General features: G+C 47.0%; 1 protein-coding gene across 4 annotated transcripts in view; it reads right to left on the bottom strand.

Moving 5' to 3' along the window:
• Window positions 1-2,113: 2,113 nt before the first annotated feature.
• NCKAP1L (NCK associated protein 1 like) overlaps window positions 2,114-15,226 on the bottom strand; it is a 41,158-nt gene continuing 28,045 nt past the window's right edge. For 3 of the 4 annotated variants that reach the window (XM_028125397.2, XM_028125398.2, XM_028125399.2), the window contains 9 exons: window positions 14,359-14,456; window positions 14,135-14,228; window positions 13,897-13,979; window positions 13,515-13,595; window positions 10,394-10,487; window positions 9,190-9,306; window positions 8,494-8,603; window positions 6,205-6,294; window positions 2,114-2,483 (listed from right to left, as the gene is read on the bottom strand). In XM_028125397.2, the coding sequence (XP_027981198.1) occupies window positions 2,352-2,483; window positions 6,205-6,294; window positions 8,494-8,603; window positions 9,190-9,306; window positions 10,394-10,487; window positions 13,515-13,595; window positions 13,897-13,979; window positions 14,135-14,228; window positions 14,359-14,456 (899 nt within the window). In that variant the 3' untranslated portion in view covers window positions 2,114-2,351. The remainder of the gene's footprint in view (window positions 2,484-6,204; window positions 6,295-8,493; window positions 8,604-9,189; window positions 9,307-10,393; window positions 10,488-13,514; window positions 13,596-13,896; window positions 13,980-14,134; window positions 14,229-14,358; window positions 14,457-15,226) is intronic. The other variant, XM_028125400.2, reaches the window with a different exon arrangement.

The raw sequence follows: 15,226 nt of genomic DNA, 5'->3' as shown, positions 1-15,226 counted from the left end.
AAGCTGTACAGGGGCGCCAGCGTGGCTCAGTCGGTTAAGCGTCTGCCTTCGGCTCAGGTTATGATCTCAGGGTCCTGGGATGGAGTCCCATGATCAAGCCCCGAGCTCAGCAGGGCACCTCTTCTCCCTCTCCCTCTCCCCCTCTGCCCACTCGTGCTCTCTCTCTCACTCATTTTCTCTCAAATAAATAAAATCTTAAAAAAAAAGAAAAAATTAAAAGCTGTATAGAACTAAATACATACACACAGAGGAATGAGTATAAGTAAAACTGGGAAAATCTGGATTAGATCATGAATTGTATCAAAGTCAATATCCTGGTTATGATAGTATACTACAGTTATGCAAGATGTTACCTATGGAGAAACCGGTAAAGGTACTTAAGATCTCTCTGTGTGTGTTGTTTTTTTGTTTTGTTTTGCTTTTAGTTGAAGTATGGTTGACACACAATGTCTCTGTGTTATTTCTTACAAATGCATGTGGGTTAACCATCTCAATAAAAAAAAAAAATTTAAGTAAGCTTTATACCCAATGTGGGGCTTGAACTCATAACCTTGAGATCGAGTCACATGCTCTACTGACTGAGCAAGGCAGGCTCCCGCCCCTCTCTCGATAAAAATTTTAATAAAAAAAAAAAGTATCATGTCTACCCCCTATTCCCCTGCAGCAACTTATTTTGCCATCCTCTGGGAGGCTCCTTTCAAGTAGGTCTACATGTGCATGGAACAGAGGTCTCCCTCTCCACAAGAACAAGATCCTAGCAGAGAGATGAGGATCTAGGAGTAGTTGTTCAGAAGCTTCTGAGCCTTCCCTTCCTCATCAACTTTGCCCTCAGTCTCAAAAGGCCTGCCCCTGAATCACTCCTTTAGAACATAATGTTTTTTCCATAGTGAGGAAGGACAACCAGCTGATGCATGAAGCTGGATGCTCTGTTGCTTCTATCCTAAAGAGCAGACAGTTGTTGCTAAGAAAAACTTGTGTAATGATTATGAGTACCAAGTTTAAAAAGTATCGACTGAGCCTGGGTCTTGAGAAATAAAGATCAAACATGCATACAAAGTCCCAAAACAGCTATCAAATAGCTTTAATGAACCCTGGGTGGTTTTGTTGAAAACCAACAATTGCTTCCTTCTTATCATGGAAATATGGACACGACCCTAATTAATCAACTAGTTAATTATATTTGCCCACTTCCACCCCTCTCGACCTGTGACACAGGATCTGTTGCTCCAGTCCTCCCTGGCCATGGGTGCAGTGCACAGAAATGATGGATGGGGCCACTGTTTCCTGCCATGGAGTTAACTAGATCTAGTTTAGTGCTATCTTGAACGGCCCAGGCATTGTGACACTTGAAATTCTAATTAGTACAGAAAAGGGCTAAGTTGAAACAGCTTGTACTCCCTCAAGTATACCCACTCTCAGGGCCCTATAATCTAATGAGGTCTATGAAATTTAAGATTTAGAAGAGAAATCCCTGCCTGGAGCAACGGCTGTACCCAGGATGACAAGGGGATTTGGGTTAAATTAGTGGCTCCAGATAGGAGGGAGAGTACCCCCAAATGATCTGGGAGGGAGACCCACATGACTCTGATCCAATTAGTTGTCACATGACCTAGAATTAGCTAGACTGACCCTCTGCTCTGGGTTGTAGTGATGTCAAAGAAAAAGCAGGAGGGGTTACAGCTAAACAGCTGGAAGAACTTATTGGTTCCCCACAAGGTGTGGTAGAGCAGGTGAGGGGGGGCTGGGGCCAGTGAAAATCTCTCAAGAGCACTCTCTCACTGCCCATGTAGGCAGTAGAGCTGGGGGTAGAGGAAGAGACCCATGACTCTTGAGAGAGCCCCCACAAAGGAAAAAGGGAGTTCCTTTGCTACTACTTTGCAGTAGGAGCAAGCCGAATGTTTGCTGAACACATTTGGAAAAGGAAGAAAGGAGATAATCGTCCTAATGAATGTGCAAGAGACAATAGCAGCTCCAGTGGGAGGATTATAAGCTCATTATGGTTTAATATGATGATTGATCATCTCTGCCCGCCAGCATTATCCTAGAATAGTGATGAAGGTCGAGAGACCCATGCCAGTCAGAGCTCAAGCACTAGTCACCACAAGAGAGAAAATATACTTGTATGTCACTCGTGTTTTTCATTGCAAAAATTCACACATGTGGTCCCAATTCCCTCACTTTTCCCAAAAACTGTCCCCCACCCCCACCCCCAGCCAGCCTGCCCCATTTCTCTATGATTTCTCAGCCCCGGACTGTTCCTCCGTGTGTCTGTTCATCAGCTCTGGCTCCTGAGCACTTCCCTTGAGAAAACGGCTATAGCTTCATGGGTTTAGGTAGGCCCAAAGGGCCCATCAGTGGGTACTGGCTGCCACTCGGTTCAGGTGGAAGGCCCGGGATACCTCCCGGTAGGCATTTCGAAGCAGGACATAAGGGAAACAGGACTCCAACATGTCCAGGGTCAGGAAGGAGGACTCCTCCACCACCTGGAAGAGAATAGGTCAAGAGATGAGAACCTCAGGCAAGGTATACGTCTGTGATACCCTGTTCCTTCATTCAGTTCCCTGGACCCTCTGAGGCCCTTAGAGTTATGAGTGAACAACGTTCCAAATCATAACCCCGCTTCTTCCCACACTTGGTTTAGCTTTAGGAAAGCAAAGTGACCTCTTCGGCTTCATTATAATGGCCCCTGGGCCCCTTATCAGGGTTACATGAAGGACTCAGAAGCAGAAGGCAGGAAAGAATCACTTCTCTGGTGGAAGAAATACTCCCATTCTCTCCCATTCTGGATGCCAAACCAAATGTGGGTGGGCAGCACAGAAGCAGGTAAGGTTGGATAAAAGTGCTAATGACAAAGCTTTATGGAGAAGGAAACAATCACCACAGCAGGCCAAGAAAGAAAGGCCTGGAATCCACATGGGTCTTCTTGTGCTGGGTCTCAGTATCCTCCCTCCCTCAGTACAGTGCTTGGGGAGCAGTAAGGATGCTGCATAAAGGAGCAGGCATGACTAATTAGTTTAATTAGAAGCCTGTGTGCTGTGGTAATCCCAGCAGCCCCCACAAGCCAAGCAGAACAATAGTTCAAGATGCCTGGATAAGACTGAGGGTAGCAGTGGAGGGCAAGAGACGGAGTGGGGGGGGTGCATATTAGCGAAGAGCCCCATAACCTAGCGTTGGACTGGAGGGTCCCCATCCCTGAGGAAGGAATAGGGTGTGCTTCCTTCAGTGCCCTCCTCATCCAAGAGGTTGTGGGACTAAAAAACACACCCTTGGAAAGAAGTGTCCCATATCCTCTGGCAATTCACACAGATGGGCCCTCCCCAATATGTCTGGTGTTTCAAATCCTGAAAATTCACTTAGGAAAGAGAATTTACCATATCAACTCTAACATGGTTCTCTCTCTGAAGTCCTTTCAAGTTTTAAAATGTGGAAGATCCTACCATTCTCAAATACGGGCACACACAACACACACAGCAGCCTCAGAGGAACAGACCCTGCAGGCTGAAGGTAAAGAAGTCTGCCAGTTACAGTAGCTCGGATCTTACGGTGGATAACAGAAGGAATTTCTTGCCAGGCAAGACGTTCAAACCTTAAGCCAGGAGAGAGATAAGGTCTCTTTTCTAGGCTATGACCCTCAGGTACAGGGAAATGAGTGATGGCCTCAAGAAGGATCCACTGGCCCAAGACTTCCTGTTGTTTGCTCCATGAAGCAAGGAAGACCACAAGGCTCCTAACTGGAGGAAATTCATGGCCGTGGAAACAGCCCTACAGCGAAGGCCGAGAAGCTTGGGTTCTCATCCCACATCTGCCCATATATTTTGGGGGAGACCGTGAATGTCGTCTTTCCTTCCCTCTCCTCAGTTCCTTCACCTATCAATTGTAAGGACCTGACTAACAGCCAGGATCTGGTCTGATCCTGACATCTAGGATTCCATGATTCTCTGAGAGTCATCTCCCCCCCGCCCCCCACCCCAAAACCCATGCCAGGATGCAGCTGGCAGTCCCGGGCGTGGGCACTGCCCAGGCTTGACAGCCAAGACAGAAAGAGCCCAGGGAGAGAAGTGCCTGGCCAGGACCTGGGGCTACATGAGTAGCCTCTTAACTCAGAACACAGTTCCTTCCCCTGTATTTCTGTGTGGAAACATTTGCATTTAAATTGCTTTGCAGCCACTAGTCCCTGGGTCTCTCCCTCTAACAAAAAGCGCCTGCTGGTCCTAGCTGTGTCCCAGCTACTCTGCAGCCTCACTGTGATGTCACCAGGGGCAGACAGCCTCCCACACTTGAGGGGGGAGGAGAGCGGCAAAGCAGAAGGAGGCAGGCCTGAGGGGCAACACAGAATCACCTCTACCAACCTTACAGAGGCGACAACTGCCCAAGGAAATGAAGGAGCACGACTAAATCACTAAATCTGCTGCTAAAATGAGCAGCAGAGAGGACTAACATTCGTTGAGCATCTATTAGGTACTAGGAACTTTCACATATATTTTCTTATGAATCCTAACCACTCTGTCAGAAGGATTATTGCCCACTTTTATGGCTAAAGAGTCGGAGTCTCAGAAGGTTAATTAACAGGGCGCCTGGGTGGCTCAGTTGGTTAAGCGACTGCCTTCGGCTCAGGTCATGATCCTGGAGTCCCGGGATCGAGTCCCACATCGGGCTCCCTGCTCAGCAGGGAGTCTGCTTCTCCCTCTGACCCTCTTCCCTCTCGTGCTTTCTGTCTTTCTCTCTCTAAGAAATAAATAAAATCTTTAAAAAAAAAAAAAAAAAGAAGGTTAATTAACTTGCCCAAGGTCATGCTGCTCCAAAGATTGTGCCACATCTAGCATACTCCTGGCGTTTGCCCTCATCTGCCTCCCCTGCCCTGTCATCCCATACCACACACCCCCACCCACGCACACCCTCATGTCCATTCTCCTCTTGTCGCCATCATAATCCTTAGTCAGCCCAATCGAGGCCTTTCTCCAGCTGTATCTAGCTGAGACACAGATCCCACTCCAGGCCTGTGTATTTACGGGAGACCCAGAGGGAGTCCCAGGAATGCCTGCGCCTAACATCTGTGGGCCTGGCTGAGAGTGCAAATGGAAGCCTACATAGCATGTGACTAAATAAATCAAACAAACTGGTTTGTTCTGTCTTTTTGACCTTCACAATCTCCCTTTATAATTTCATGAAAGGCCAGGTTTGAATTCAGAATTCTTAGACTCCTCAGAGTTCTGCATCAGAACAGGGTGGAGCGGGCCAGCCCAGTTTGCGGGATTTTGCAGACACCCATGGAATTCCCATCTGCACATCTAGACTCCAGCCAGAGATCCCTTGGCACTAGAGGTATATGCACCAGCAGCACAGTTTGCCTCAGCAGGACGGACTTGGGGAAGAAGCTCAGCACAAGCTCTGCATAAGCCCTACAGCGGAGAATTCTGAGGTCCCAGAAATCTTTAGTGTGGACTCCCGGGTGGAGCACTGGCTCCAGATGGGCATATCCTCTCCCCGCAGGCCAGAGGAAGGCCTCTATGAGACCATATCTCAGTGCGGCATTAACCTGGAGAATCAGACTTTTAGAGCAAAAGAGTGAGTAAGCGTGTTGAAGAGGAAAACAGGGTCATGAGGAAAAGATTTTTTTAAGTTAACTGAGTCAGAGTTCCCAGAACTTTCTGCCAAAGTAGTGAAAAGCCCACAGCTTGGGAAGAAAGAGATAGCAGGAGTTGCCTGATTCATGGCCCACCTGGCTCTCTGTCTTACAGCTCTTCATCGAAAATTCCTTCCCTCCTCTGAGCCCCCATCTCCCCTCCCACAGTTCAGCTCTGTGTTATTCAGCACCCTCTCCACAGTACTTCTTAAGGACAAGACATGCAGCAGTAGGAAGTGGTCAAGTAAAATCAAACATGAACTGGACAGGCAGTCATGGATGAGGGACACAGCTGCCCCACCAGATCAGACCTGAGAATATTGCAGGTAAAAGGGCCCTGTTAGCCAGGGGCCAGAAAGGCCCTGCACTGCAGAGAAGGCATTGAAGACTCTACCTTGGGATTACAGGACAAGTCTGGAATGTTAACTAGAATGTGAGGCCTAGACCCAGAGGGTCAGGCAGAATTCAGTTTTGAGTTCATCCTTTTGAGTGATGACAACGGCAGGGACCCAGAAGCCCTCAAAAAGGGTCCCTCTGGTCTTTGCTCTCTGTTCCCAGACCAACTTAAACCAGATACATACCAAGCGCATGAGCAGAGAAATGGATTCCCGATTTCTGGTTTTAAGCTTGTCCGTCTCCTGGCCCAGCTGCAAGAGGCTGACAGAGGCCACCTGTAGGGGAAGAATTTGTAAGAAAGCAGATTTTTCTGGAGGTCAGAGTAGGACAGCCTCAGGCTACAGGAAGTTAAGAAAAGATCAAGGAGGAGAGTTAAGAAGTGCTGGGATGTTCCTGGAGACTCCGGGTGGAAAAGTAGCAAATCCCCTAGGCTTCAGAGCCGCACCTTGCCTGTGAACCAGGCAGTGCAGGCAATGGTAGGTTGCCAGGGGTGCTGGGGGAAAGATTGCAAGGGCTGAGGACAGAACCTAGAACAAAGGCAGGAGATTAATCTCTTTTCCTAGGCAGCCTTCAGACAGCACTGTCACCAGGCTGTTTACAGCTGACTCTCTACCGGAATAGAGACAGGGCTGAGCCTCTGATTCAGATGCAGGGCTCTTCGTATTCTCCTCCTGTCAACTCCCAAGTGGCTGTCCTCTCTATTCACCTCCAGGCCCCCAACAGATCAAAGAGGGAGGAAGAGACATGATTAACTGTATTGCAGGCCCAGGTTACTCTCATTTTGCAAACGAACAGGGCAAATGGGAAAAGGGGGAGGGCATCCCTTTTCACCCCATCTTAGAGATCTGCTGTGAATATTCTTTATATCTAAGATGCTCAGAACCCATTCAGATTGGCTGGCTGGCCCCGTTTAAATGGAGACCCTCTAAATAAGCTTCCAGGACAATGGTATGATTCCCAAGAGAATATGATCAACTGTGTTTGCTCCTAAAAGGAGACAAATGAGGCCCTAGTTCTTAAGTCAGTCCCATGCATTGCAAAGGAATAAGCTTCCCATTGCTAAGAATGCTCAAGCCGGCAGTGGGTAATGGACCATGTATCAAAAGCGTATGGACGGAATTCCTCCATGGAGGACTAGAATGGAAAACTCCAGGGCCTCTTTCAACAATGGAAAGAGATTACTTATTCTGCGTTTTTCCAGAGGCAAAACTAAGACCAATGGTGATAGCTACAGGGAGTCAAACTTTGGCTAAAAATGTTTTTTTTTTAAATAATTTTTTCTCAAATAAATTGGATGTAACCTACTGTAGAATAGGCTGCCTGGTTAAAAGTTCCAGTCCTAGAGGGGCGCCTGGGTAGCTCAGTTGGTTGGGTGACTGCCTTCAGCTCAGGTCATGATCCTGGAGTCCCGGGATGGAGTTCCGCATTGGGCTCCCTGCTCAGCGGGGAGTCTGCTTCTCCCTCTGACCCTCACCCCTCTCATTCTCTCTCTGTGTCATTCTCGTTCTCAAAAATAAATAAAATTAAAAAAAAAAAAGCCCCAGTCCTAGAAATGGAGACAGTGGTTCTCAAAGTGAGATCCCAGGATGAACAGCATCAACATCACCTGGGAACTTGGAAATGCAAATTTTCCAGCCCTACCTCAAATCTACTGAATCAGAAATTCTCCAGGTGATTCTGGTTTATGCTAAAGTTTGAGAATGTGAAAAAAGTTTGATTTTTTTTGTCAAGATGAGAGTTGCAAAAGGGCCTTATAGGTTCTAAAACTTGGCGTCTCCAACTCGATTGCTCAGCAGATCTCCTGGAGACCTTGTTAAAAACAGAGGCCTGGGGCACGTGGGTGGCTCAGTCGATTAAGCGTCTGACTCTTGATCAGCTCAGGTCTCGACTTCGGGGTCATGAGTTTGGGTCATGAGTTTATTAATAAAAATAAACACTAATTTATTTAAAAATTAATTAATTAATTTTTTAAAAAACAGAGGCCTGGACTCACCCTGGGCTATTCTAATTCAGTATGTCTGGCATAAGGATCAGGAATCTGTATTTCAACAAGCTCCCTCGGATATTCTAAGGCATCCCAGTCAAGGTAGTGAATCATAGATTCAGTTTAACCTCCCTATTTAACAAATGGGCAAAATGAGGCCCCAAAAGTTTGGCTCTTCAGAGGTCACACAACTTCTTAGTGGCAGATCCAGAACTAGAACTCAGATTCTCTGACTCAGTCCAGTGCTCTTTGCAAATAATCCGGCAGAGGCTGAAACACCAGCTCTTAGGGAATTTAGAAGAAACTACTGCCTTTCACAGAGTGCCACTCACTCACTGAAGAATTAGGTGGGAGGCTGGACTCCAAGACCCGCTCAATAACAGCTGTCTATGGATTTAAGCCACACCAATTCCCACCAGACTTTGCAATCTTCCATTCCATCCCAAAAGACTTTGGAATCTTCCATTCCTTATAGCCTAGGGCCACTCACCACCAGAAACTCCTTAAGGTGAGTTTCAATGTTCTTGTTGTAGAGTGTGAAGAGGGCAGCAGACACCTGGATGATGGCTTTGGTCAAGCAATGAATATTGTTGTTGTAACCTAGGTTATGATTGACAGAAGGGGAGAGAAACAAAAGGGAATACAGTGAGCCACCCCAGGCTGACCCCAGCTGGCGGTCTCTCAGTTTTTCAGGCGAGGCCACCCCTGTTTGACACCAAAAGCACTAGGAGACATGTGGGGAATGATATTCCTAAAAAATATGAGGAGATATTTAGGATATTAAGAGAAGGCTATTCTTGGGCGCCTGGGTGTCTCAGAGGGTTAAGCGACTGCCTTCGGCTCAGGTCATGATCCCGGAGTCCTGGGATCGAGTCCCGCGTCGGGCTCCCTGCTCTGCGGGGAGCCTGCTTCTCCCTCTGCCTCTCTCTCTCTCTCTCTCTCTCTGACTCTCATGAATAAATAAATAAAACATTTAAAAAAAAAGAGAGAAGGCTATTCTTAAAAATTCCCACTGGAATTGCATTTTACGGATAGTTCATTCACAAGTGTTTTTTGAAACAGAACTTTACAGCTGAGTCAGAAGTCTGGCTTCTCCAGGTAAATGTCTCCGTCTCATCTCCCTACCCCCGGAGACTGACCCAAATAGTGCTGGTCCCTCAAACTACTCAAAGTAGTCCTTACTTACCATCCTTCTCAATACTATAGCAGGAAGAGGGGTCAGTGGCAAGGAGTGGGAGGGAAACCGCAAGAAAGATCAAGAGCAGGCAGGCCACCTTATATTCTTCCTCAGGGGATGAAGTATCTGGTAAGACAGAAAAAAGAAAAGACGAGAAGTAAGGTCAGCAAACAGGAGTTGTCTTCTACGGAAGCCCTACTTCACAGAATTACTGTCAGGATCACATATGAAAACACTTTTCTAAAGCACTATAGGCAAGTCATTATTGCTGAAGGGGACAGGACTAGCCCCACTTATCATGAGGGGCCCGATCCCAGAGGCCTCCTCTGGTGACTGAAGCAAAGCTCTCAGCGAAGGGTTCTGCCGACATGCGGTCCGAGGACACTGTCTGTCAGCTGCCTGATGGGGTGAACAGGCAGGAAGGAGAGCAAAGAGTCTCACCAAACCAAGAGAAAAGAAGGGCCGGTCTGGCAGTTTTGAAAGGGCTTAATACCAGCTCCTTTTTTTCATCCCATTCTGAGCGTGCGTAAGAAACAGGAAATGTCAGAGACAATGGGAGACCAGGGGAAGAAGTAAATAGTGTCAAGGTGATTCTATGGGAGGGGAGAGCACCAGATCACTCTGGGGAACTTAGATGCCATACCATATAACTCAGCATGAAATCTTATGTGACGGCGGATCGCTCTCTCATTGTTTCATTTGCATTAACCTGATTTCCCCTACTAGATTGTAAGTTCCTTTGAGTCCTTGCTGAGCATCAAAGAGACCCTCATTTTATATTTTTTAGCAGACGGACAGGTCAACTATTGGAACCCGGCTAGGAGTCTAAATTGCCTCTCTATTTTCTGGGGGCTAGGGACTATACTTTAAGTCTTTAAAAAAAAAATTTTTTTTTATTTATTTATTTGACAGAGAGAGACACAGTGAGAGAGGGAACACAAGCAAGGAGAGTGGGAGAGGGAGAAGCACGTTTCCCGCCAAGCAGGGAGCCTGATGGGGGACTCGATCCCAGGACCCTGGGACCATGACCTGAGCCAAAGGCAGATGCTTAATGACTGAGCCACCCAGGCACCCCAACACTTTAATTCTTTCTTTAGCTTCCAGCTTATATCCTCAGAATTCACAATTCCAAATAAAGGCTTCTTTGACATTGACATTTGCCCACCTGAAAATAGGGCCCGAGCCCTCCCTTGCCCACTTTCCCCAATTTTACCAGCTTTCAGATTGGCAATGGCAGCCACCAGGGCTGGGTCAATGTCACAGCCCACTCCTGCAGCAGAGGCCAGCTCAAAGACACTCAGGGTCACCTAGTAAAGAAGAAAACAACATCCTGGACAGGATTCTCAGGAGAGAAGTCTTGGACAGAAGCTACAGGGAGTTGGGATTCCTGGATCACAGATCTTAGATTTTCGGTGTACTATCATCTTGTCTAGGCATTCCTTTCACGGCTCTCCCTAACCTACAGGGGAAAAGCACAAATGCTTTTGTTCAGCATACGGATACTCCATTGTACACATTGACTTTCTCAATCTTCTTCCCAAGGTGCTTCCTACAGTCAGTGCAGCCAGGGTCATCGATGCACTATCTCCAAACTATACCTCGCTTCCTGACTTCCACACTTTAGTTCATGTGCTTCCCTCTTCTACAGTGTCCTTTCCTGCTCTCTACTTATAGCTATATGACACCCACCCCTTGAGGCTTAGCTCAAATCTCTTAGTGTCTGTGAAGCCCTCCTTGAATACTTCAGCCCAACCCCATCTCTCCCTCCTTAAAGTAGCACCACTGACTTAGCATGGATCACACACCGGCCTGGTATAAGCAGTTATCTTTTCAGACAGGAGGTGAGACCTATGGCTTGTCTCACCACCTAGAAAGCAATCCTTTAAAACCTCATGGCCTCTGAGGGGAGAAAAAGGCCTTGGAGTGAGAAGATCTGGGTTCAAATCCCAGGACCACCACTTTCTAAATGTGTGACCTCGGCTAAAAGTTACTTTACCTCTTTGAGCCTCAGTTTTCTCATCTGTAAAACTGGGATAATAATACCTCACAGAGTTGTTGTGGAGATTAAATTAGACCACATGTATAAAACATCTACCCTACATACTCAGAGTCACTAATAGACCAATAAACCTTATTCCTTTCCTCCTCTTCCTTTATCTCAAAGCCAGGAAATTTACACTTCTTTTTCTCCTCTTTAGTTTTTGTTTTGTTTTGTTTTTTAAGATTTTATTTATTTATTTGAGAGAGAGATAGCAGGAGAGAGCATGAGTCGGAGGGGCAGAGGGAGAGGGAGAAGCAGACTCCCTGCTGAACCCAGGACCCTGGGATCATGACCTAAGCTGAAGGCAGACACGTAACCAACTGAGCCACCCAGGCGCCCCACTCCTCTTTAGTTTAACACAATGCAAAGCAGATAGAAGGTATTCAATTACTATTTATTGATTGATACTTGAATCCCTTGTTGTACTTAAAATTGGGTTCCCAGGAAATAGCCCCACACCCCCACTCCCATGCCAAGTATTTAGACCTTTTTTGAGGTTTTTTAAATTACTCTAAAAAGAAAAAAAAAGAAACAAAAATAAATAAAATAAAATTACTCTAAAATGTTCTGAAAGACGGGGCACCTGGGTGGTGCAGTCAGTTGAGTGTCTGACTTCATTTTGCCTCAGGTCGTTATCTCAGGGTCATGAGATTGAAGCCTGCGTTGGGCTAAGAGCTCAGCACAGAGTCTGCTTGGCATTTTCTCTCCCTCTGTCCCTCCCCCCGCCTCTCTAAAATAAATAAATCAATCATTTTTTATAAAAAGTGTTCTGAGAGAACAAGAACAGTTGTTTCAAGAGTAGACAACTGAGTGGAGTATCTTATGCAAAGAACCCTATAGACATACCAATCTACTTACAGAAGGCAAACTTTTCCCACGTCCTGCTCTGCCCTTTATTTAAATTCCCTATAGCTAAGTGACGGTGCTCATGGCAACCATGGCTGGGGAGATCAGGGACCTTGTCCACAACCTGTAGTGTTCTGGAGAAAGAAAGGGATGACTGAGGCATAACATAATCTCTGATGGACAGGCCACCATCCCCCCTTCTCTGCTCCAACCTGCTTATTTTCACAAGCAGGCAGAGCCTAAAACTCAGTGCTGCCCAGGAGATACAGGTAGACAAGCTCTTGACAATCTAGAGCATTCATCCCCAACATCAGCAACTGCCAGAAACCCAGGTTCACCATAAAAGAACGGTCAGAAGCCGGCAGCCATGCCCGCACAACATCAAACCCACACAGCTCCCATGACTGCTTCACCCTTAAGTTTGGGCAGAGAGAGGGGGAGATTTCACAACTCTTCTGATCTCAAGGTAAGGAAGTTTTTCTCAATATCTAATTTCAATTCTTCCTGCTAACCAGTTCCCTCTTAATCACAGACCTCTCTCCGTGAAAGGAATCAGTTGTAAGAGAAGCAGCCTGCTCTATGCATTTGAACGCCCTTGTTCCCAGCCTTTGGCTATATATCCTATGTAACAGACTTGTTTCAGCTGATTCAAAAGACAAAAGATGCTGCAGAGGTGTGGGAGGCACAGAGAAATGGTTGTTTTACTCGGGGTACCTGCAGTACCTTACATCTCCGTAGTAAATGGGGACCTGAGCCAGGTGACACAGACATAGAGGAACCAAAAGTTTTCAGAACTAGGAGAAAGGAAAGGCCAGAAAAAGGCAACTCTGAGGGCAGGCAGGGTGGGTGGGGATGGAAGCCATGAATCTTTTTACAAAGAAGTACCTAAGCTCCTGACTGAAGAGGGGACTTGTTTGCACATGGGTCAGTATCTAATTTGCACACTTTAGGTGGATACTTTCCTAGATCTTAGCTTTTTTTTTTTTTAAGATTTTATTTATTTATTTGACAGAGAGAGAGACAGCAAGAGAGGGAACACAAGCAGGGGGAGTGGGAGAGGCAGAAGCAGGCTTCCCACCGAGCAGGGGCTCAATCCCAGGGCCCTGGGATCATGACCTGAGCGGAAGGCAGACGCCCAATGGCTGAGCCACCCAGGCGCCCCAACCTTAGCTTTTTCCAGTAACGTTTCCCCAACTCTCATAGGTCGGCCAGGCTTCCATGTCTCTCCCTCCCCTTGTGTCTCCGCAGCTCTGCCCTCTCTCTCCAAGAATACTATCTGACCAGTGCTCCTCTCTCCACAAAATCTCCCCCAGTGCTTTCCTATTCAAATGCTGGCTCGTCTCCCTACAGTATTCCTCAGAGCACCCCCTCCCTTATAAGATCCTGGCTACATCCTTTTCAACAAGAAAGATCTCCCAAGTGGATCCTACTTCGCACTGTTCTATACCTTGATGTCTGTGTCTGGAGTGACAAACTCCTTCAGGCACTCAATGGGACCCATAAGAAATGGGCAGTGAGAGGAGAACACCTGGAAGAGAGAGAAGATAAGTGAGTCCCCAGGACAGCCCCAGTACCTTCAGAGATAGATGGAAACACACAAAAAAAGGGCCTCAACTTAGATAAGGACCCAGCCAGCCTCCCACACTACCCCTCTCATCGTGCCCCTAGGTGTCCTCCACTCGTCTATCCCCAGAGATCTTCCAGGACCTCTCCCAAATTAAGTTCCTCCTTTCTCCTCAATGCTCACCACATGTTTCCACAACTTCTCATACAAACCCCACCTTCGGAGGAGTCTGTGATTCTGGGGCAGCCCCTTCCCCCCAACTCACCTCCCGAAGTCCCTCTTGGGCCATGGCCCTAAAAGTGAGGATAACTCCAATGATGGTCATGCGCTTCAGCACATTATCAGCCCCTGAGGGGAATGGAGACCATTAGGGAAATAGAACTTAGGAGAATACTGATGGTTTTCCTTCCGTAGACCCAGCCTATCCCCCAGGTCTCCCCCCAAACCCCCGTCATCCACAAGGCCATTCCCACAGTTCCTTCTCCCATTAGGGAGGTGCTCACCTATCAGCTGGGGCAGCAGAGAAGCCATCAAATCTGCCTTGCTAAAGTTGGATCTGATCTGAACAAGTACATCCATGTTCTCCACCACCAGCTTCTGCAGCCAGGACACAGAGACGTTAAGCAGGAGAAGATAAAACTGTGGTAGCTCTTCCCCCTGGGGGGGTCTCCTACTTCTACCCCTTCCCCAGGCGTGGCTTCCACCCCAGGCCTGGCTTCCACAGTACCTTCAGCTCCACAATCTGAGAGGTCACGTGCCACATCAGGTTCTCACTCAGGAACTTCATGCCATAAGGGCCCAAGAGTTCAGCCAAGGCCCGCATCTCTGCAAGAGAGTTACAGAGGTCCCAGGGGGCTTAGGGGCCACTGGGGCATTAACACCACAGGTGGAGAGTACTTTGAACATTTACAATGTCTTTCATCCAGGAAAGGAAGTGGGAAGTTGGGGAGCAAAAGTGGCCTGAAGTCCTACATTCAGGTGACAGGTCTGGCCTGCCTATGAGACCAATCACCGTCTCCTCTCTGGTACGCACTCAAAGATTTCCCACAAATGATATTTACCTTATATTCTTCTAGGAATCTATACTTTTCCAAGTCCCTTCATGTGGTACCTGGGTTGCTCTTGCTGGGCTAGCTGTACTAACATTATTAGATATAAGACCTTAAACAAGTCACTGATTCTTTCTGAGCCTCGATTTACTTCTCTGTAAAATGAAGAAATTAGTATCTGCACTGAATACTTCACAGAGTTGATATGAGAATAAATAAGATACCATCATAAAAACCTTAGAAACTTATAAAGATATTTATGATTAAAGGATTATTGTTATGATAATTATTGACAGTCCTCTGAAGTATGCGGCACATCATTCTGGTTTAACAGACATGGGAGAATTAAGGGCTTGTCCAAGGTCATTTAACCAAGTCAAGGGATGGTACCTGAAACCTAGCACGATGTCCTACTGCCCCTTACTGTAGGTACCAGAACTGATTCCTTACCTAAGGTTTGGGGTTTTCTATGTTCCCCCTTCCGCTTCCCTCACTGTCCAAATTTTCCTCTCCTTGAGCTACGTTTTCTTTTTCATAATCAACACA

This window comes from Eumetopias jubatus, unplaced genomic scaffold (genome assembly GCF_037043125.1).
Source record: "Eumetopias jubatus isolate StellerSeaLion01/CBP00866 unplaced genomic scaffold, mEumJub1_p1.0 scaffold_8, whole genome shotgun sequence".
Taxonomy (NCBI): domain Eukaryota; kingdom Metazoa; phylum Chordata; class Mammalia; order Carnivora; family Otariidae; genus Eumetopias; species Eumetopias jubatus.
Note: the sequence above shows the minus strand (reverse complement) of the source record. Positions and strands in the feature narration are given on the sequence as shown.